Source organism: Bactrocera dorsalis, chromosome 3, assembly GCF_023373825.1.
Source record: "Bactrocera dorsalis isolate Fly_Bdor chromosome 3, ASM2337382v1, whole genome shotgun sequence".
Lineage (NCBI taxonomy): Eukaryota > Metazoa > Arthropoda > Insecta > Diptera > Tephritidae > Bactrocera > Bactrocera dorsalis.
The window spans coordinates 45,043,256-45,068,022 of NC_064305.1; the positions used below are offsets into that span (position 1 = coordinate 45,043,256).

The window sequence follows — 24,767 nt, forward strand, 5'->3', positions numbered from 1 at the left end:
GGGTTGGTGCAACAGCGCTGGACTAAACATCAACCCCTTCAAAACGACCATCGTCCCGTTTACGAGGCGCAGGCCTCTGCCTGGCCTGAGAAACCTAACACTCGGAGGCAGAGAGATAGAGATGACAAATATGGTCAAATACCTGGATCTCACGCTGGATTCCACGTTGAGATGGAAGCAGCATGTTGACCTGACCATGAAAGCCACAAAGGTACTGATGGTGTGCAATTGGCTGGCTGGTAAACTAAGGATTATCAGATGGTTGTACACTGTGATAGTGCGACCAATTATTAGTTATGGAGCGGTGGTTTGGGCTCCGAAAGCATCGCAAACGACGGTAGGACTTAACCTATCGAAACTGCAAAGGCTCGCCTGCGTCTGTATGTAAGGAGCTATGCGTACCTGCCTTTGCGGCACTTGAGGCCTTGCTGGAGCTCACCCCGCTACACCTAGTAATTGGTCAAGTCGCCAAGCACACTCTGCTTCAGCTACTACTCAGAGATAGTACAATCAGGTGGTACACCGACGGCTCGAAAACGTCGAAGGGAATTGTAGGGGTCACAGGACCACGTGCAAAACTCTCCATACCTATGGGTAGGTTTCCGAGCATATTCCAAGCAGAGGTATTTGCTATAAGTCGGTGCGTAGAGTTAGACCTCCAACGCGGCTATCGCAACGAACGTATAGCTATACTAAGCGGTAGCCAAGCAGCACTCAAAGCGATCTCTTCATTCGAGATAAAATCACTATGTGTGCAGGAGTGTATAAAACGGCTGAATAGTCTAGCAGAATGTAACCAAATGCACCTTATTTGGGTGCCAGGTCACAAAGGCATAGCCGGAAACGAACTGGCCGATCAGCTTGCCCGCTTCGCAGCATCCACCAACATGGTAGGACCGGAACCTTTCATAGCGGTAGAGACCCACACCATAAAGGAACAGCTCCGCAAGGATGAAGCGGTGGGTAGGGAGAGACATTGGCAACAACTTCCAGGCTTGCTAATGAATGGTTACAACCTCAAAAGGTTTAAATATATAATCAATCTTTCAAGGGATAGTCAGGCTACTGGTCGCCTTCTACACTGCCCATAGCAAACTCAAGAAGCACTAACTCAACATGGGCCTAGCTTCTTGTGCAAATTACCGGTTCTGCGACTTGGAGTCTGAAACTCCAGAACACCTGCTAATGGATTGGAAAGCAATCTGTAGACGCAGGACTAAGGTCCTTGGACCCATGTTTCCAAATAGCGATCACATCGCCTCATTAGCACCTAGCAGTGTATTGGAATTCATCAATTCACCTAGGTCGCGGTGCAATCCTCATTCATTTATCTTATCTTATCTTATCCTAACCCATAAAGTTATAGAAACTGATCCCAAAGTAGAAACAATAAAAAATTACCCATATACCAAGACGTTACGACAACTTAGAGGAATTTTAGGATTGACGGGATACTATAGGAAATTTATAGAAAGTTATGCAACAATAGCTAAACCACTAACAAAACACTTAAAGAAAGAAAATGGTAAAATATCGCAGTATATAATATATCAAAAAAAAAAAAACAATTATTAATCTTGATCAAGAAGGAATAGTTGCTTGTGAAACCTTAAAAATAGCGTTACAAGAACAAGTTGAATTAGTTCAACCAAACTTTGAGAAAAAATTAATTTTAACTACTGATGCATCTAATGTTGCTGTAGGTGCAGTTTTATCCCAAGAAGGAACACCAATAACATTTATATCAAAGACACTAAACTCTACCGAACATAATTACGCAACAAACGAAAAAGAATTATTTGCCATAGTTTGGGTATTAAATGCATTACGCCATTATCTTTATGCAGTAAAAAATTTAGAAATTCACACGGATCATCAACCATTAGCATTTGCAATGTCCGAAAAAAATCCGAATGATAAAATGAAAAGATGGAGAGCTTTTATAATAGAAACCCAACATTCTAAAGAAAGTAGGGATGAGTGTCAAATTTATGAAACAAAAAAACCTTTGAATCATTTTAAGCAACAGATAGTAATTGATAACGGAGCAAGAATTACTGTCTTAGAGACTATTTCTACTTTTAATAATAAACGTTTTTTAATTGAATATGACGTTCCAGAAAATATAATTGGTATTTAGAAAAAATATATGAACCCAAAAGTAGTGACAAGAATATTTTGCACACTTGAAGTGCTATACGCAATAAAATACATTTTAAGGAGACATTTCCTACAATAAAATTTCTATATACTAAACTATTCCCTAATGATATACATATGTAGGAGACTCATTTGAATTCATCTTTATTTTATTTCACTTCACTTCACTTTACTTTACTTCACTTTACTTTTACTTCACTTTACTTTACTTTTAGTAATTTATTTTTATTTTAAAGAAGCACAGTGAGTTCCGATCGTCTCAATGCCGCTTTCTCAACTAAACTCTACTTGAGCGAGCACAGCACTCAATGACCACGCATTCCTTTCATACTTAAAACACATAACGGTTCCATAACAGTTGTGTTCTTTCTTAGTTCGCGGAATACGATCGGACCTCACTCAGTAACAGTATCTCTATCCTGTTACTATGCTTATTTGCGCATTTGCAAGACAAAGTACCGCAATATATGCCGCCTATGCGTCGCCTGCGCCGAGCCTGACGCTCTGGCACATACACTCACTTACAAAATATTGCCACTCCGGCATACGCATATACACTGACCTACAAAATAATTGTACTAGCGCTCCGACACGGCCTTCCTGACAAATCACACGTCCTCGTGTGCTGACTTTAAATCAAAATATCGTAACTCGTCAGCTTTTATTTATTTTTATTGTTTACAAACATTTCATTAGATTTTCTTTACATAAATTTTGAGGCATTTAGACAAAAATAAGCAAATTGGTTTCTGGATAACATTTCACAAATTCTTTTCATTACGTATTCTTCTTAACCATACTTAACAATTCATACTTAAGTAATTAGCTTAATCAACTGGTGTATTTCCTTTTACACCCAATTACCGACCCCCGCCATAACATGTCCATCTGCTATGGTGCGGTCATTTTATCCCCTCTTGGGATTCCAAAGCACTTACTGTGCCATTCTTATCTTTATTTTCCACTTGGGATTCCAAAGCACTTACTGTGCCATTCTTATCTTTATTTCCCACTTGGGAACCTGACGGATCTCCTCTTGAGTCGTCCAAATCCTCATCAACCTCTCTACTTATCTGTCTATTTGGCAATGCTCTCAAAAATTCATGCGCATACTTATAAGTTCTATTGCTTGTTAAAGATTTTAAAACATACCTATCGCCATCTAGTAGTTCAATTATTTTAAACGGACCTTTAAATTTTGGATCAAGCTTGGTTTGATGACGCTCTTCGTTTTTTAGCAAAACATGGTCTCCCACGTTATATTTTATTATTTTTGCCTTATCCTTATCAAACCTACGTTTGTCGTAACGAGCATTAGCTTCCATATTTTCCTTAGCTTGTTTTCTTAAGGATTCTCTATCAATTAAATTATCCTCTTCTTCGCCTATTGGCAATAGGCCAAAAGGTCTAGCTTCCCTCCCAATTAGTATTTCTAATGGACTGACCTTTGTTACTCGATTGGCTGTACAATTCATTGCCAACTGTACTTCGGTTAAAGCATCTTGCCACGACCTCTGACTGGTTTCGACGGCGGTCAACATATTCTTAAGCGTGCTCATAATTCGTTCTACCTGGCCGTTTGCCCTACTCGCACCTGTAGCAATTAAGTGTAGCTCAATTTTTTGGGAAGAACAAAATTCACGAAATCCTGAGCTTGCAAAATTACGGCCCTGATCCGCTATAATTCGGCTAGGCACACCAAACAAACACACCACGGCTTTAACGGCTTTGATAGAACTTTCAGTGTCTATGTTTAAGGTATGATGAAAATAAACAAATTTTGTGAACGCATCCACTAAAACAATTACGTACTCCTTTACATCGTTTTTTCCACTCATTTTTCCCGTTATGTCTCTTATGTCTCTTCATTCGAGATAAAATCACTATGTGTGCAGGAGTGTATAAAACGGCTGAATAGTCTAGCAGAATGTAACCAAATGCACCTTATTTGGGTGCCAGGTCACAAAGGCATAGCCGGAAACGAACTGGCCGATCAGCTTGCCCGCTTCGCAGCATCCACCAACATGGTAGGACCGGAACCTTTCATAGCGGTAGAGACCCACACCATAAAGGAACAGCTCCGCAAGGATGAAGCGGTGGGTAGGGAGAGACATTGGCAACAACTTCCAGGCTTGCTAATGAATGGTTACAACCTCAAAAGGTTTAAATATATAATCAATCTTTCAAGGGATAGTCAGGCTACTGGTCGCCTTCTACACTGCCCATAGCAAACTCAAGAAGCACTAACTCAACATGGGCCTAGCTTCTTGTGCAAATTACCGGTTCTGCGACTTGGAGTCTGAAACTCCAGAACACCTGCTAATGGATTGGAAAGCAATCTGTAGACGCAGGACTAAGGTCCTTGGACCCATGTTTCCAAATAGCGATCACATCGCCTCATTAGCACCTAGCAGTGTATTGGAATTCATCAATTCACCTAGGTCGCGGTGCAATCCTCATTCATTTATCTTATCTTATCTTATCCTAACCCATAAAGTTATAGAAACTGATCCCAAAGTAAAAAACAATAAAAAATTACCCATATACCAAGACGTTACGACAACTTAGAGGAATTTTAGGATTGACGGGATACTATAGGAAATTTATAGAAAGTTATGCAACAATAGCTAAACCACTAACAAAACACTTAAAGAAAGAAAATGGTAAAATATCGCAGTATATAATATATCAAAAAAAAAAAAAACAATTATTAATCTTGATCAAGAAGGAATAGTTGCTTGTGAAACCTTAAAAATAGCGTTACAAGAACAAGTTGAATTAGTTCAACCAAACTTTGAGAAAAAATTAATTTTAACTACTGATGCATCTAATGTTGCTGTAGGTGCAGTTTTATCCCAAGAAGGAACACCAATAACATTTATATCAAAGACACTAAACTCTACCGAACATAATTACGCAACAAACGAAAAAGAATTATTTGCCATAGTTTGGGTATTAAATGCATTACGCCATTATCTTTATGCAGTAAAAAATTTAGAAATTCACACGGATCATCAACCATTAGCATTTGCAATGTCCGAAAAAAATCCGAATGATAAAATGAAAAGATGGAGAGCTTTTATAATAGAAACCCAACACTCTAAAGAAAGTAGGGATGAGTGTCAAATTTATGAAACAAAAAAACCTTTGAATCATTTTAAGCAACAGATAGTAATTGATAACGAAGCAAGAATTACTGTCTTAGAGACTATTTCTACTTTTAATAATAAACGTTTTTTAATTGAATATGACGTTCCAGAAAATATAATTGGTATTTAGAAAAAATATATGAACCCAAAAGTAGTGACAAGAATATTTTGCACACTTGAAGTGCTATACGCAATAAAATACATTTTAAGGAGACATTTCCTACAATAAAATTTCTATACTAATTGAGGCATTTAGACAAAAATAAGCAAATTGGTTTCTGGATAACATTTCACAAATTCTTTTCATTACATATTCTTCTTAACCATACTTAACAATTCATACTTAAGTAATTAGCTCAATCAACTGGTGTATTTCCTTTTACACCCAATTACCGACCCCCGCCATAACATGTCCATCTGCTATGGTGCGGTCATTTTATCCCCTCTTGGGATTCCAAAGCACTTACTGTGCCATTCTTATCTTTATTTTCCACTTGGGATTCCAAAGCACTTACTGTGCCATTCTTATCTTTATTTCCCACTTGGGAACCTGACGGATCTCCTCTTGAGTCGTCCAAATCCTCATCAACCTCTCTACTTATCTGTCTATTTGGCAATGCTCTCAAAAATTCATGCGCATACTTATAAGTTCTATTGCTTGTTAAAGATTTTAAAACATACCTATCGCCATCTAGTAGTTCAATTATTTTAAACGGACCTTTAAATTTTGGATCAAGCTTGGTTTGATGACGCTCTTCGTTTTTTAGCAAAACATGGTCTCCCACGTTATATTTTATTATTTTTGCCTTATCCTTATCAAACCTACGTTTGTCGTAACGAGCATTAGCTTCCATATTTTCCTTAGCTTGTTTTCTTAAGGATTCTCTATCAATTAAATTATCCTCTTCTTCGCCTATTGGCAATAGGCCAAAAGGTCTAGCTTCCCTCCCAATTAGTATTTCTAATGGACTGACCTTTGTTACTCGATTGGCTGTACAATTCATTGCCAACTGTACTTCGGTTAAAGCATCTTGCCACGACCTCTGACTGGTTTCGACGGCGGTCAACATATTCTTAAGCGTGCTCATAATTCGTTCTACCTGGCCGTTTGCCCTACTCGCACCTGTAGCAATTAAGTGTAGCTCAATTTTTTGGGAAGAACAAAATTCACGAAATCCTGAGCTTGCAAAATTACGGCCCTGATCCGCTATAATTCGGCTAGGCACACCAAACAAACACACCACGGCTTTAACGGCTTTGATAGAACTTTCAGTGTCTATGTTTAAGGTATGATGAAAATAAACAAATTTTGTGAACGCATCCACTAAAACAATTACGTACTCCTTTAAGTCGTTTTTTCCACTCATTTTTCCCGTTATGTCTATGTGCACTGTGTGCCACGGAATGTCTACCTTAGGAATTGGATGTAATTCAGCCTGTATTTTTCCAACTGGTGGCTTAGCTAATTTACAGGTGATACAATTTTCGACAAACCTACGAACGTACTTGGACATATTTTGGAACCAATAAAATCCATAGACTTTATCCAACGTTTTCTCCCAACCGAAATGCATAATAGATTCATGGACGTGATTAATTACTGCCCATCTAAATGCCCTAGGGATTACGGGCAAACATTTGGTTCTACCGTTTCTTTGTATTTTTTTATATTCAATTCGTTATTTTTCAACTTAGCTAATATCTCCGCTACCTCAGGATCACGCTGTTGTTCAGAAACTAGCCAATTATCAGTTAGCTCAGTTAATTCAACCCGTTTTTCAAGTAATTTTTCCACAATTCTACATTCTTTAGTCAGCGGATTCCTTGATAAAAAATCTACATGTGCCATTCGTTCTCCTTTTGTGTATTGGATATCAAAAACAAACGATTGTAGAAAAGCCCACCATCGATACACCCTAGGTGATAGGTCCGATTTTGTACGACTAGCTTTTAACGAATTGCAATCGGTAAATACTACAAATTTACGTCCTTGTAAATAATGACGAAAATGTTTAATGGCATTGACGACTGCCAAAGTCTCAAGTTCATACGAGTGGTATTTTGATTCAGCAGGTGACGTGCATTTGCTAAAATATTCAACGACATGTGGCTTTTTGTCTATTCTATGTAGCAATATTGCCCCATAGCCAATTGAGCTGGCATCTGTATGCAGTTCTATCGAATGTTGAGGGTCGAATATAGTTAGCACCGGCTCCTGTGTTAAAACAGATATTATCTTTGAGCGAATTCTTTCATGCTCTAACAACCAAACGAAATTGGAATTTTTCTTTGAGGTGAGTGAATACAAAGGTTTTAAAATCTCTGAAAATTTTGGCACAAACTGCCGAAAATAAGAAGCTAGCCCTATAAATTGTCTCAATTGCGTTACCGTTTTTGGAGGTGGCAATTCTGTCAACGCTTGAATTTTACGTGGATTAGGTCGAATTTGTCCATTGCTCACCTCAAATCCTAGATATTCTATCCTAGTTTTAAGAAAGGAACACTTTGTTATATTGAATGAAAATCCGGCTTTGCTCAAAGTTTCCAGCACAATCTGCAATCTATCTAAAGCTTCATCTTTCGTTTCGGCCACAATCAAAACATCATCGATGTACACGATGGCATATGTGTATGCAATATTACCCAATGCCTTGATTATAGCGCGCTGAAACACAGACGGAGCATTTTTTAAACCAAAAGGCATAGTCAGAAATTCATATTGACCTTCGGTCGTAACGAAAGCGGTACGCTCAATTTCCAAATGCCCTGTTGTTACACGAGTCTGTGGTATTCCTTCTATAAACCAATCAGAATATCGTTTCAGAATGCCCTTTAAAACCGTTTTATCTGACTTACTCAGGTCGTCATCGGAATCTACAACATTTTCATAATTCACAAAAGTTACGACATCAACTCTTTTTGTTTTGTAAATACTGAACTTTTCAGCATCTATTGTTACACTAAAGCCCTGACTTAATATTTCGCGGCCTATCGATACGTCATATATCAAATATTTATCCATTACAACGTGTAATAAAGTCTCTAGGCAATACTGTTCAATATTTATATTAGTAAGTATTTGCAATGTACTACAGATGGAGTCGTTACTTATACCATTTAATTTTACAATATTATTAAATCGCTTTCCCTTAAATTTATCTGCAACACTTTCCTTGACTAATGAACATTCAGCGCCGGAGCAAAATGGAACGGACTCACCTGATAAATTTATTATACCCCTTGGCGGGGCCACAGTGCAAATGTCCACTCGTTTCTCATAGCCCTTCTCGTTCCCACTGGTCCGGATTTTAAGACATGAAGTAGCGTAATGTTCTATTTCGTTACACTTGAAACATCGTATATTGGACCGATCTTTCACTCCAGCATAGCTGCTCCCGTTCTGATTGTTTCCTTTTGTCTTCTGTCCTCTTTCAAGTCGACTACGGCATTCGGCAATTTTATGGCCAATTTTTCCACAATGATGACATTTCACTTGAAACTTAAACTTCTTCCGCTCTGGGCCGGTTGAGTATAAATCCTCTTCCTTATTACGCTTCTTAAAAGCGTGGGGCTGCAGTTGTTGTTGTAGCTCATTGCGGCTTCTTACGTTGGTCGTATATACCCATCGCAACAAACTATTGTCGATTTGCGCCATGTGTCCCAATGCTACCGACACAGCGATTTCTTCCAAGTCTTTAGCTTTCCACTTGGACATGAGTGATGTAACAATTCGACTGCCGTATTCTGCGAATCCCTCTCCAGATTTTGGACGACCATTCAAAATATTAAGTAGAATCGCTGTAGTTGTCTCCACTCCCACAAAGCGTTGAATAAATAGCTCCTTAAACTGTGTCCAGGTTATCCCTGCGAAACATATTTGGGACAACCATTGTGATGCGCTGCCGTCTAGCGCCTTGCTTAATGCTATCACAAGTGCGCCACCTTCCAGAGTATTTTCAGCAAATATCAGGTCGACCGTTGTGCACCATGCAGAGGCGTCCGCTCCAGCACAATCGGGATTAAACTTCGGCAAAGCAACGTGGACAGGCCTTGCGTCTGCTACCGGCATTGGAGTCTGCATGGACTTAATCATGTCCATTAGATTTCGATTCTGTGCTTCAAGAGCTGCGAGGATTTGGCCCGGATCTTGAACTGTAGGCTCAGGCGATCCCACTTCTGATGTAGGAGACTCATTTGAATTCATCTTTATTTTATTTCACTTCACTTCACTTTACTTTACTTCACTTTACTTTTACTTCACTTTACTTTACTTTTAGTAATTTATTTTTATTTTAAAGAAGCACAGTGAGTTCCGATCGTCTCAATGCCGCTTTCTCAACTAAACTCTACTTGAGCGAGCACAGCACTCAATGACCACGCATTCCTTTCATACTTAAAACACATAACGGTTCCATAACAGTTGTGTTCTTTCTTAGTTCGCGGAATACGATCGGACCTCACTCAGTAACAGTATCTCTATCCTGTTACTATGCTTATTTGCGCATTTGCAAGACAAAGTACCGCAATATATGCCGCCTATGCGTCGCCTGCGCCGAGCCTGACGGCCACTCCAGCATACGCATATACACTGACCTACAAAATAATTGTACTAGCGCTCCGACACATACATATGCAATAAAGAAGATCAAACAATTGAACAAACACATAGTAGAGCGCATAGAAAATTTGGCACAAATTAGGCAGCAGTATTATTGGCCTTTAATGATAAAACAATTTAAACAGTATGCAAAAAATTGTAGCATATATAATAGTAATAAATGTGAAAGACATGCGAAACTAATTCCAATAGGGGAAGCACCAATACCAAAAAAAAGAGGGAGAACAACTCCATATAAATATTTTTTACGCACAAAATCTTAAATTTCTTACATGTATAGATTCATATTCCAAATTTATAATCGTATAACATATAATTATATAATTAAATTTAGAAGAAAAAGTTTTGGAACTGTTACAAACATTTCCAGATGTTAAAAGTATAGTTATTGATAATGAACCAGGCTTAAGTACGACACAGTTGAAGTCTTTAATGGAAATGATAAATGTACAAATTTATTAGTGTACACCACGTCACAGTACAAGTAATGGCCAAATAGAGTTCATTCAACACTGATTGAAATTTCTAGATTTTTAAAACAAGAACACAGCTTAATTAGTAATTTTGAATAAATTATGAGAGCAGTTCAACAGTATAATAAAACAGTTCATTATGTAACAGGTAAACATTTTATTTTATAAAAAACCTCAGGAAAATATGAAAAATGTGTTGCAAAATGCACAAGAGATAATGCTAGAACATCATAAAAGGAAAAGTTATCAAAAAGAAGATATTATATATTTATTAAAAAATATGTGGGGGAAGAAATAAATTAAGCCCCAAATATGTACAAAAAACAAGTAGCATTAGAAGATTTAGGAAATACAGTTCAAATACAAAACAGAAACAGATTAGTTCATAAAGATAATATCAAATCTTAAATCTTTTACCTTCAATATATATACAAGAAAAAGAAATTTTTGGTCTAAATGATGTCACATATAAAAAGACTTTCATCAGAAAATAATTAGAAGTCAAAGATAATAAAAAATGTATCGAATATATATTTACGACTCAAACTTAAGTAAATTGTAAATATATTATTGGGCTGCGATTTAGAATAGCATCATCCGATTTCGGGGTTAAAATGCGTATGTATGTACGGAAAGAGGAGGTCCTCCAGATCAAGAATATATATACATATAGTTGCCGCTGACTTACGGTTTTTGAGATATTTGCATTTAAAGTTCAAAAAATCAACTATTTAAAATGCGTGTTTTTCCCATTTATAATGAATTTTATGGTTATATATTTTTATCTTTTATATCTACTAACACTACACGAATTCGTTTCTAATCATTTATTTTATATTAAATAGTGCAAAAATAACTTTAATTCCATATCAAACTTTAGTTAAAATCCATTTATTGTTAAAATTAAAAAGTGGTGGTAAACAAGCAAAAAATTAGTGTTACCATATTTTGTAATGGAATAAAAATAAGAAAAAAGAAAGATTATGACGTCATAACAAAATTCATTATAGTGTGATGAGCAATGTAAAATCTTTTAGAATGCTCATTATCTTGATAAATCCCGGTGTTGGACCGGGCAAAAAGGAGTTCAACGCAAAAAAACTGAGCACACCCAGGTGTTGGTCTAACCAAGGGTTATTTTTTTTTAAGCGCGGCCGAAGGGCGCCAACGCAAAAGAACTGAGCACGCCCAGGTGTTGGTCCGACCGAGGGTTATATTTTCGAAACGCGGCCGAAAGCCGCCAATGCAGAAAGAAATTCTATGCGGAAAACTAATGTGTTATATATTTTCTGTCATTGGGGTATTATTTGTTTTCTTTATGTCTTTTAGTTTTTCTGTAAATAATGAACGTAAGGTAGCACTGATTATTAGTTTGAATGCAACCCTTTTGTTATTGTACGAACAAAAATAAATGAACAAAATTTAAATATTGAATAAAAGTTATTTTTGCACTATTTAATATAAAATAAATGGTTAGAAACGATTTAGTGAAGTGTTAGTAAATATAAAAGATAAAAATATAACCATAAAATTCATTATAAATGGGAAAAACACGCATTTTATATAGTTGAATTTTTGAACTTTAAATTCAAATATCTCAAAAATCATAGGTCAACGGCAACTATATGTCTATATTTCCATTTTAACCCCGAATGGCTGGGATTTAGAATAGCATCCCCTGATTTCGGGAATAAAATGGGTATCACTAGAAAGGTGACGTTCTCCAGATCACGAAAATATATATATATGCCGCTGACTTATAGTTTTAAAAATATTTGCATTTAAAGTTGAAAAATTGACAACTTTTACATTGATAATTTGTATATTGTGAATAACTTTTCCACTTATATTATGCACTTTTCACTTACTAACACTTCACTATAACGTTTTAGTATATTAATTTTTTTAATATTTGTTGTAAAAAAAACTTTATTTTAATTATTTTATTTTAGTTAAATTTTCTGAATTTGCACAATAAGAAAAGGGTTGCCATGGTTATTTTTTTTTTTTTTTTGAAGCGTGGCGCGGAATTCTAAATTTTACCCGGAAATATATATGTAACACATTAGTTTTTGCATAGAATTCCTGCAGAAATAGTTCGACACAAAAGAACTATGAACACCCCAGTGTTGGACCGACCATGGTTATTTTTTTATCTTCATATAAAAACCCTTTGTTCTATTTTCTCTATATATGTTACATAGAAAATTTGTTGATAATTTTTTCAAAACACAATATGTGGCAAAACTGGTATTGAGTTGCGGTCGTTTCAGTATCTCCTTTTCACTGCTTATTCCTCTTAAATGCGTGCACGGATTTTTTTAAATTTATATAGCACGGATGGCCAATGAATTAAACTTTGGTTTAAATGTAAATTTATTGTTAAATGTTAATTTATTTTTTAGATATAAGTAAGCAAAAAACGCACATTTTCACATTTGCTCAAACAACGGCTCTCTTCTTTTGAAGTTTTTGTTGCACTGCTTGCAAAAAATTTAACCAATTTAACACACACACACATTCTTTGAAATATATTTAACTGAATTAATGATAGATCCTTAGGGCCACGCTCAATTAAGGTTATACTATATATTTTAATAATGGAGTAATACGTTACTATTATAGAAAAAATGTTGGTTGGGTTACTTATGTATTAACGGTATATTGATTTCAATGAAATTCAAATTTTTATTATACTATATTCGCGTGCCTTAGTTAAAACCGGTGTGTTTTCGCAATTGGAAATTTTTAATATAATTAAATAAAATAACTGCTTTCAAACTTTATAATGATGTCAAATAACCAATCAGGTAAATATAATACGTTATTTAGCTCTCTGAAAAGTGGGAAATATATTACGTCCATATAACGAAAATTTGGAATAAAAAATCGCGCAATTTTTTATTCCAAATTTTCGCCTGCGCCGCTTGTTTCAATGTAATATATTATACCGAAAATATAATGAAAATTTGGAATAAAGAATTGCGCGATTTTTTATTAAAAATTTTGAATTTTGCAAAAAGGAGTACTACACGAAAGTACTTCAGTCACCCCGATATGATAAAAAATTTTACAATATTATCATACATTGTTTATTAAACATAAATCGCGTATTATACATATACATACTAGCTGACCCGGCGAACTTCGCCCCGCCCAATTTTTTTTTTTTTTGGAAGTCATAGACTCGTATAACTTTACCACAAATAATATAAACTTCAAACAACGCATTTTCATTTAATGTTTGTAGCGCCATCTACTGTAACATACCGCACTCAATACCGCTGTTAGCACCACCAACTCTTTGCTAATAATAAACAAATAATTTGCAATAAATAAATAATGCGACTATAAGGAGAGTTATAAACTATCCTATCTTTCAAGTTGGACCAAACTGCACACAGTGTTAAAAATTTCATTAAAATCGGTTCAGTAGTTTAGGACTCCATCGCAAACAAACAACGTGACACGTGATTTTTATATATTAAGATGCATGTTTATGGTAAAAGTGTTCACAACTCAATATTATAACTTTTAAAATGTTGAAAATTATTTTTTTATAATTAATATAGAAAAAAGAATCCCGCAAAAAACAAACAAACAAAAATCTTTAAGAATCCCACAAATTTGGTGTTTAAGATGTGGCAGCGCTCGTTTTCCTCATAATTGTAAACAAACTAACCTTTACAACGATGAATAAAAATGAAATGTGAACTTATTTTAATGTTTAGAGTTTTTTAATCACTACATATTATAAAACAAAGTCACTTTTTCTGTCCTTATGTCCCCTTAAATGTTTAAATCTTGAAAACTAAGCAACTGATTTTGATGCGGTTTTTTTTAATAGATAGATTGTTTGAAGAGGAAGGTTTATGTCATTATAATGTGAAAAAATATATTAAGGGGGCGTGGCACTCGGACAAAATGTGGTAAAAAACCATACATTTTTTGTTTACACAGCCATACATCATAAAATAATCCTCCGATTAAAACGAAACTTATTTGAAGTTAAACTTTGAAATATTTACTTTCGTTCTGCATCAAAAAAAAATAGTTGATTCATTTCTTATTTAACCAAAATTGTTTAAACAAGAGCACTACTTTTTCCAAAAAAAACTGTTTGTGTGTTTGTTCGCTGTCCACCGAATGAAATATTAGAAGTTATGTGGGAATCTCATCCCACCTCATTCGTGTTGAATTAGATCGTATGGTGAAAGAACTCGGTACGTACACATGTATGTAAGTACATATCGCTCATTTGCTGCAAGACCGGCATAAGTCAAAAAAATCGATTCTCCAGAAAACGCGTTTAAAGTTTTCAACTGACTACAACCTTACACGGTGACTCCAACCTTACACCTCTTCTCAAGCGGAGCATATAAGAGGTATTCATATGAATTTTTCACTCAACATGAAGTATGATATAACGAACAATTCTGCAGAATTAACTCAAAAATCACGTTTTTTGATTTATGCCGGTCTTGCAGCAAATAAGCGATATGTACGAATCTCTCGCATCATTAAATTTCGGACGTATGTATGTATGTATGTATTTTCAATTCATGTCGTTATTACCGTACTGAATTCCATGTAATTCGGGGGTGTTGTGGAATCTGATAGTTGTCGGAATCGGAATTGAAACCGATCAAAAAAAGCAGTAGGTGTCATGAATTCAGATATTATTGGTTTGATGTTCGAAACAGAATTTGTATCGGTTTTGGGTGTCATCGAAACCAATTTTATCGGTTTTGCTATCAGAAATAAAACAAGAAGATAATCGCTAGCAGATTTGAATATTCAGTTTATATTTCTGTGTGTTGTTAGACGGTTGAGAAAAAATGTAAGTTAAGGAATTTATTTATTATATTCTAACAAAGTAATTAACTTAATTTTTGTAGGGGAAAACATAAGAATAGAACGCAAAATACGATCATAATTGAATTTATGGAAAAAATCCAGATATCTTAAGAGGGTTTACGAAACACAATAAACCGACAATAGAATCGTTATGGCAGGAATCGCTTAATGCTTCAGGTCCTCCACACAAAGATGTAAACGGGTGGAAAAAGGTAAGTAAATTTCAGTCAAAATTAAACTGCAATTAAAACAAACTTATTTCTATAGGTTATAACTGAGTGGAAGAGCGAAATCAAAAGAAAATTAGCTCACAACAAAATTGAGAGTCGAGCAACAGGATGTGCCCCATTTTCTAAATAGCAGCTCACTCCAAACGAAGAAACTATTTTGCGTCTTTGTGGCATTTCTCAAACTATAGAAGGCATACCAGGTGTTGCTCTTGGCACCCAACCCGTCAATGAAAATTTAAATATTACAATTGCAGGGGTGAATGTAGATTTGTCTTCCTCATCGTCAGAGCAACAAAATATAAACTCAAGTTATAATGCATCCAATAGACAACAAGATGCCGACGATATACCCTTCACGTCACAAGGGCAACCCGAAATAAATGCTAGCGTACCTAGAAGGCAAAAATTAGAGAGTACAGCAGATCGCTTAAAAAGATTTTTAGATGAGGAAGATAAAAAAATGGAGATATATTGAAAAAATTTGATCAGATAATAGAACTGCAATCTAAAAATGCTAGCAGCTTGAGGCGTATATACCAAGCAATAAAGAATAATAATAATTTTTGGTCACATGTCAATAAATTAGAGCTTAAAACTAATATGAGGGTTTCGTCATCTTCACGTGAGAACAGGCTATTTCCAGAGATGCTGCTAAAAGCTGACAATGGAGAATTAACCCAAAGTGAGGGAAGGATTAACCTAGAAAACCTATGTGTTTTGATAGACAACATCCAAGAGTTAGTCAACAATGTCTATACTGACATTGATAACAAAAGTTATAAGACAATATCTTGGTTTAAATAAAGAGCTAACGAACAAGTAGGTAAAGTAAATAACTTGATTCTTTCAAAGGTTGATGCGCCGACGAAAATATACTACTCGGTCGATACTGTTCTCGATTTGGAAGAAGCTGTTCATTTTCCTACAGAATTTCTAAACTCTTTGAACCCATCTGGACTCCCTCTTCACAAAATGGCGTTGAAAGTAGGTTGTCCTGTTATTTTATTAAGAAACCTGAATCCACCTAAACTTTGCAATGGCACGCTGGCTTGCTGGTAAAATCACTGAAAACTTTCAAAATAGAGTGCACAATACTCACAGGATGTGGTACCGGAGAAGAAGGGCAGTAATGAATAAATCAAAACTACGGGATCGATTTTAATCATTTTTTCAGTGTGTGACATAGGCCTTATATTTTATTTCCGTGCGAAGCCGGGGCGGGTTGCTAGTCGTGAATATTTTCAAAAATATAAGTAACTTTTCGACTATTTTTTGCATTTTCCTTTTTTGTAGAAGCTCCCCCCATTAATATGGAAATTCGTTTTTTTCACCCCTCCGCCAAAGTAATTGGAATCGTGCCCATGTTACATATTTATGACAAATAATAGATATGTTCATATTACATATCACTGGTGATATTAACTCCTCCACCTCTAAATTAAAGTGTCCCGATCCAAAGAGATATAGCAAGCGATTTTTTATTCCATATTTTCGCCTGCGGCGCTTTTCAGGAAAAGGTTAACCATAGTGACCCTGGCAATCCATTCATCGCCGAGGATGACACACGCACCCAAAGAATCGATAGTAGTATTGGCGTGTAGTAAAGAGATTTTTTTATAAGAATAATTATAATAATCCGGCAAACTTTGCTGATGTAATAGTAGAATTTTTATGGAGGCGGGAAATACAAAAAAAAAGACAGACCCATTTATTTCGTTACTGGGTGTTATTAAATATGAGTATAACACGAAATAAAAAATCTCCATACAAATGAAAACCCAATTTTATTATTTAGGGGGTCTTGTATAAATGGTTGGTTGGGTTATCTTGGTACTTCAACTACTTGTATGCATTATTAGCGATACATATACAATTTTTAATTTTCAGTGTTTTTATTATTTAAATAAAGTGGATTTCCACTTTAATTCATTGAAATAATAAAAATAATAAACATAGTCACTCTATGCGTAAAAACACATAAATTTTATAATAATTAGTGAAAATTGTATGGAAAAACTACGATTTTAAACCATTTTCAGGAGGCTGCCCTAGAGCCCCCCGTTGTCCCAGGGAGGGAAGGGTTCTATTATTCAAAAGCTCCATTCATTACCTTTCAAAAACCTCTTCCAAAAGGGATACTAGATCGAACATTCCCCCAAATATATCGTAAACTATAAGTCTGAGAAGGGTACATGTGTATACATTTTTTAATCCAGAGATCATCCTCTTTCAGATTCAAATCGCGGCGTCAAAAGAATCGTAATCGTGCCAGTTTTTAGAATGTAAGATGTAACATTGTCATAGATTGTAAAATGAACCCTTCCACTTATAATATATGATCTGACTGGTGGTTTGTAGATATACTTCCTAGAATGTAATATTAATACTTATGTATTTGTATCTAGGCTTAAGCAAATAATTTTATTTAGGACGAAATAAAGAAAACGAGTTATTAATTTACATCCCCATTTATACCGAAATTCGTGTTTTTAACCCGACCGCCAAAGTAATCGGAATCGTGCCAATAACTGAACGGCAACTATATACATACAGTTGTGTTCACGAAAATAGTAGTGCGACAGCACATAACACTCCAATCTTATTGCTGACATGTTCTATCTTGCAAATTGAACATTTCTACAATACTTTCGTAGAACAGAATATTGTTAGCAAAAAAACACCAAAATGCCGTTATTTTTATTTTGATTTGCTATCTTTATGATATATTTCAATATTTGTACAAAAAATCTCTTGTTCATTAAAATAGTAGTGCTTGACGAGAATAGTTGAAAAAAATTAAAAAAATTTTTATTTTTAATTTTAACTGACATCAAAAAGTGTATTAAAATAATATAGTAATTGTGTGATATAAATTTATTGAAACCGCTCTTTATTTATTGTTTAGTGGGTTGAAAAAAGCATTGCTCAATCAAAAAGCGAGAGTTAATTGGTAACTTGAGAGATCAGGGCAAAACATATAAATAATCGAAGAAATGATTGCTTGCACTACTCCGATGATATTTAATGCTATTCGTCATACTATTAAGCCGGAAACTCGTAGTGGTAAGCGCAAGACTACATTTCTGGAGGACCGACGAATTGTGCGATACAGCAAAGCAAAGCCTTAGGCGTCGTCAAAAATAATTAAAACAAGTAAGGAAGGGCCAAGTTCGGGTGTCACCGAACATTTTATACTCTCGCATGATAAAGTGATAATCGAGATTTCATTATCCGTCATTTACATATTTGTTTATTTTGGTTCATAATGTATATATTGTATTATACAGAGAAGGAATCAGATGGAATTCAAAATAGCGTTATATCGGAAGAAGGCGTGGTTGTGAACCGATTTCGCCCATATTTCGTACATATCATCAGGGTGTTAAGAAAATATTATATACCAAATTTCATTGAGATCGGTCGAGTACTTCCTGAGATATGGTTTTTGGTCTATAAGTGGGCGACGCCACGCCCATTTTCAATTTTTAAAAAAAGCCTGGGTGCAGCTTTCTTCTGCCATTTTTTCCGTAAAATTTAGTGTTTCTGACGTTTTTTGTTAGTCGGTTAACGCACTTTTAGTGATTTTCAACATAACCTTTGTATGGGAGGTGGGCGTGGTTATTATCCGATTTCTTCCATTTTTGAACTGTATATGGAAATACCTGAAGGAAACGACTATATAGAGTTTGGTTGACATAGCTATAGTAGTTTCCGAGATATGTACAAAAAACTTAGTAGGGGGCGGGGCCACGCCCTCTTTTCCAAAAAAATTAGATTAAAATATGCCCCTCCCTAATGCGATGGTTTGTGCCAAATTTCACTTTAATATCTTTATTTATGGCTTAGTTATGACACTTTATAGGTTTTCGGTTTCCGCCATTTTGTGGGCGTGGCAGTGGGCCGATTTTGCCCATCTTCGAACTTAACCTTCTTATGGAGCCAAGAAATACGTGTACCAAGTTTCATCATGATATCTCAATTTTTACTCAAGTTACAGCTTGCACGGACGGACGGACGGACAGACAGACATCCGGATTTCAACTCTACTCGTCACCCTGATCACTTTGGTATATATAACCCTATATCTGACTCTTTTAGTTTTAGGACTTACAAACAACCGTTATGTGAACAAAACTATAATAGTCTCTTTAGCAACTTTGTTGCGAGAGTATAAAAATGAATTGAATCTACTGGTCAGTGCTGTCACAGTTAGCCGAAGGCTAATAGAAGCTAATTTACATGCAAGGAGTCCGAGAAAAGTACCCCTTTTGACGAAGAAGCACGTCAATGCAAGAATAAAAGATTGCGAAAGGCCATATGTATTGGCCTGTCCAAAAGTAGCACAACATTTTATTTACGGATGAGATAAAAATTGTTTTTTTTTTTGGTGGTATAGGCTCCAGGCCACCCAAGGTACATCACAAAGACTGTTAAATATGGTGGGCTAAAGACTATGGTGTGGGCTTGTTTGTCGTATGCTGGCGATGGTCCAATCTCTTTGATCAGTGGCATTATGGAACAAGCAGTGAACATTAATACATTGAAAGATGTAATGCTACCGTATGCTAATTGGAAAATGTCGTTAAAATGGACATTTCAGCAGGATAATGATCCTAAACATACGAGCAAACTAGCTAATCAGTGGTCTGCATCTGAAAACATCTACTTGATACCATGGGCAGCACAATCTTCGCACCTAAGCCCTATCGAAAACTTATGAGGCGATGTCAAGAGAGGTGTAGCAACAGCAAAACCATCGAAAAAGACAGAGCTTTGGCAAGTGTTTAAGGAAGCATGGGCTCAAATCTCTGTGAAGCGTTGTAAGGACCTTATTGATTCCATGCCACGCCGATGCCTAGCTGTTATAAACAACAACGGATTTACAACAAAATATTAGACCTTAGGAAACATATTAAATATGAAATCACAGTTCAAAGTGGGCAACCACCGTGTAAACACGTCCCGTGACCTTTTCACGCGTTCTTTTCCTCTTTGCGATCGACTACGCTAGTCTAGCTGATACAGTTACCGCAGCTCCTTAAAGTTGTAGTTGTTAGTTTATTCGTGTAAACATAAAAAAAAAAACTCAGTGCCGTAGTTATCATTCGACACCATGAACGGGGCTGACCCCCCCGAAAGCAATAGGTTTCGGTTACTCGATCCCGATTTGCAACGTCCCAACAAACGACCAAAATTCAGTGACTTTGTACCACTTCCTGTGCCAAAACAAAATGACGACCATATCCCTCGGTTCTTAGTGGCAAGTGCTATCGGTCCAATTGCAAATGACAAAATCCGTCCATTATCATCATATAATGTCTTTCAAATCTAAAGGGGTTTAAAACACATTTGCGGCGATAACACCGTTGTAACGGAATTAAGATCCGGTGACCTCCTCCTAAAAGTCGAAAATGCGAAATCGGCCGAAAAGTATATTAAAGCAACTCACATAGGCATTACACCTATAAAAATTACCTCTCACAAAGGTCTTAACACCACGCAAGGCAGAATATTTTCCAGAAGCCTAATCAAACTCTCCGAAGAAGAATTAGTAGAAGAGCTAGGAAACCAAAAAGTGATCAAAGTCAAAAAAATCATGCGAAAAGATGGTGACGCACTAATCTCTACCGGTGCTGCAATTGTGACATTCGACCTAATCCGTAGACCAGAAATCCTTAAATTAGGATGGGAAAGGGTTCGTGTGCAAGAATTTATCCCAAATCCGATGCGGTGCAAAACCTGTCAAAGACTCGGTCATACCAAAAATAGATGTCGAAATATTAAGCTATGTAGCCAGTGTGCAACCTCTCCGCCACATAATCCATGCCCAAGAACATTCTGCATAAACTGCCAAATTGAAACCCATCCATCCAATGACCCTGGCTGTCCCACTTTCCTTAAACACAAGTCAGTAAATAAAATAAAAATAGAGCGCCGATGCCCAATTATAGATGCATGGAAAATCTTCAACAGCGACCCCAACACACATCAAATGCAACCCCCTCAAAAAAAAACAAGGGCGCCGTCCTTCGCACAAGTTGTAAAAAACACCAGCAGTATAAAGACCGAACCAACAACTCTAAACACAGCACGAGACTGACAAACAAACCCCCATGTAGAAACTACAAACAATAACCCACAAGCAAATAACGGAGCATCCAAGAAAACATATCATACTAAATCAATCACACAAACAACTTCAACCATATCCAAACCTCAGCAGAAAAACAGCACAACAACATCCCCAGTAAGACAACAAACACCAACTAACGTCAGCACACCAGAAATAGCGACTACAAGTAGAAATGCAGAAAAATATTCCAGCCCACCCACCCCTACATACCCCAGCCCAATTATCAGTGATACCGAGATGTCACCTTTCAGCCAATTACACGCAAAATTCCCCGATCTTAACGTCCTCATAACACGAAATACATATAAAACAACATTACCGTCACACAAGTCAACCAACATAGATAAGTCATAAATATAAATATCCTTATACTAACCCTTTAATTCATATACAAACACACATATTATATAACAAATGTTACCATTATTACAGTGGAACATAAACGGGTATCACAATAACTACATTAAACTTGAAATCCTAATAAAGATGTATAAACCCTCCATTACTTCTAAACGAAACTCACCTTGCCCACAATTCCTCTGCCCCCACCCCCAAATCCTACGTAGGGCACTTCCACAATAGGCATATAACAAATTTTGACGAAAAATTTGGCATACCACCACGTGGTGGCAAATATTGTACAAGTAATGAATATCACTTTTTTAGGTGATTTCGGTTCAAAAACGTTCCGCGCAAAAGTGGATTTCTAAAAAAAGTCAACTTTTTTTTTTTTTTGTGTTATTATTACATTGAATCAGAATTTTCTGAAGAAAAATTAGTTTGGGGTGGGTGGTGCACTTCCCTTAGGTCCATTAAAAGGCGTTTGGAATAATAGGAAGATTATTAGTTAAATAAATATCTATTATTATGAAGAAAAACGTGTACAGTGTACAAAATTTTTTTGTTTTTCTCAGCAGTTCTGATATAAAAGTAATTTCGTTTTGCGCGGAAACTTTTTTGCAATTTCGCAAAAAAAAAAATAATGGGGTTCATACTTTTTTATTCTCTATTCGACTATGGTATGCCGTTTTTCGTATTTGCAAAAATTGTAAAAAGTTATATGCCTATTCCACAACCTACCTCACATAATCTCAAAGAAACAAGGAATCGCCATTCTGGTTAAGAGAAACCTTCCCCACCACCCCTTCCTACCCAATCCAATATATCCTCACTATCCATAGAACTTCAAACCCCCATCAGGATCACAATAACTTGCGCTTACTCCCCGCCAAGTCAATCAATAACAAAAGCTGACTTTTACAATCTTACGACTACTAAACGACGGCTCCCCCACCCACTCAACCTTTACTCATATTGACCTTACGCTTTCCTCTCCCTCCCTTTGCAACAACTCATCATGGCGCCTTATAGATGACCTTCACGGCAGCGATCACTTCCCGATCCTCATCAAAATTCTCACATCCCGACCCACCATTCCCTTCTCTCCCAGGATCAAATTTAAAACAGATAGAGCGGATTGGAACAAATTCGAAAGCGCATGCGACTTCTATTCCAAATCCTTCCCAACATCCTCCAGAATCAACCAAGAAACCTCCAATATCCATAAAACAATCCGCTGTGCATCCAACGTCTCCATCCCTCTGTCCTCAACCAAACCAGTAAAGCCAGCCCCCCTATGGTGGAACAACGAAATTGCGTCCCTTAGGCAAGCCAAACAACAAGCGTGGCACAACTTCAAACGCAACCGGTCCACCACAACTCTCATTCAATTCAAAAAGCTGATCGCGCAATTTCGCCGGAAAATCAAAGATGCTAAGCTCGACTGTTTTCAAAAATTCACTAGCAGCATCAGTGCGTCATCCGACCCTAAAAAAATCTGGGCCGACATTAAAACACTCACCGGTTTACCCTCTAATCCCCAAATCTACTCCAATCTTCTATATCCCTAGGATATAGCTCAAGAATTCGCCAGTCACTTCTCTAACGCCTCTTCAGACCAAACCTTCCCCCCCGAATTTATCGCCACTAAACGCTCACAAATCGTCCAACATCGTATCACACCAACCACCCTCTCTCATTCAGCCAAACTTTTAGAAGCCGACATATCTCTTAACGAACTCCAACTCGCCCTGTCCGCAGTAAAAGGCCAGACACCCGGCGTTGCTTGCTACCCCCCTCATTTGAAAGGTAATGAATGGAACTTTTGAATAATACCACCCTTCCCCCCCTAGGACCCCGGGTGGCTCTAGGGCAGCCTCCTGAAAATGGCGTAAAATCGTAGTTTTTCCATACAATTTTCACTAATTATTATAAAATTTGTGTATTTTTTACGCATAGAGTGACTCTATGTTTATTATTTTTATTATTTCAAAGAATTAAAATGGAAATCCACTTTATTTAAATAATAAAAACACTGAAAATTAAAAATTGTATATGCATCGGTAATAATGCATACAAGTAGTTGAAGTACCGAGATAACCCAACCAACCATTTATACAAGACCCCCTAAATAATAAAATTGGGTTTTCATCGCGCGATCTTTTTTTTTCAAATTTTAAATATATTTTCAGCATAATATACTACATTGAAACAAGCGCCGCAGGCGAAAATTCGGAATAAAAAATCGCGCGATTTTTTATTCCAAATTTTCATTATATTTTCAGTATAATATATTACATCGAAACAAGCGCCGCAGTATATAAGGCCTACCATTTTGATTCGTTGGGTTATTACTATCTTCCTTTTGTGCTTATTTTCTTCGTCGTTTGACAGTTCATATTCAGTAATTTTGCTTTCATTTCAAGGAACAATATAACACGTAATTGAAAGCTGTTTTATTTATTAAATTGTACATAAAATTGCAACTTAAAATCCATAATTTATCATTAATTCAATTAAATATATTTCAAAGAATGTGTGTGTGTAAAATTGGTTAAATTTTTAAAACTTCAAAAGAAGAGAGCCATTGTTTGAGCAAATGTGAAAATGTGCGTTTTTTGCGTACTTATATCTAAAAAACAAATTAACATTTAACAATTAATTTACATTTAAACAAAAGTTTAATTCATTGGCTATCCGTGCTATATAAATTTAAAAAAATCCGTGCACGCATTTAAGAGGAATAAGCAGTGAAAATGAGATACTAAACTAAACCCAACCCGAAATATTTACTGTTACTTTCATATT

The 24,767-nt window shown here is 36.1% G+C and overlaps 3 protein-coding genes across 3 annotated transcripts in view; 1 reads left to right on the plus strand and 2 right to left on the minus strand.

Moving 5' to 3' along the window:
* Nucleotides 1-24,767, minus strand: part of LOC105222919 (PRKR-interacting protein 1 homolog) — a 72,664-nt gene that overhangs the window by 47,403 nt on the left and 494 nt on the right. The window lies entirely within an intron of this gene.
* LOC125777120 (uncharacterized) lies at nt 6,787-9,867 on the minus strand. The gene has a single exon (XM_049451252.1). It carries the CDS (start codon nt 9,511-9,513, stop codon nt 6,934-6,936), a length of 2,580 nt encoding a protein of 859 aa, XP_049307209.1. The 5' UTR covers nt 9,514-9,867; the 3' UTR covers nt 6,787-6,933.
* Nucleotides 24,159-24,767, plus strand: part of LOC125777172 (uncharacterized) — a 29,206-nt gene continuing 28,597 nt past the window's right edge. Inside the window, exon 1 of the mRNA XM_049451440.1 lies at nt 24,159-24,429. The gene's annotated coding sequence lies outside the window, so the exon portion shown is untranslated. The remainder of the gene's footprint in view (nt 24,430-24,767) is intronic.

Excerpts from the sequence above, each read along its gene's own strand:
- LOC125777120 (XM_049451252.1), bottom strand. The coding sequence starts at position 9,513 with ATGAATTCAAATGAGTCTCCTACATCAGAAGTGGGATCGCCTGAGCCT.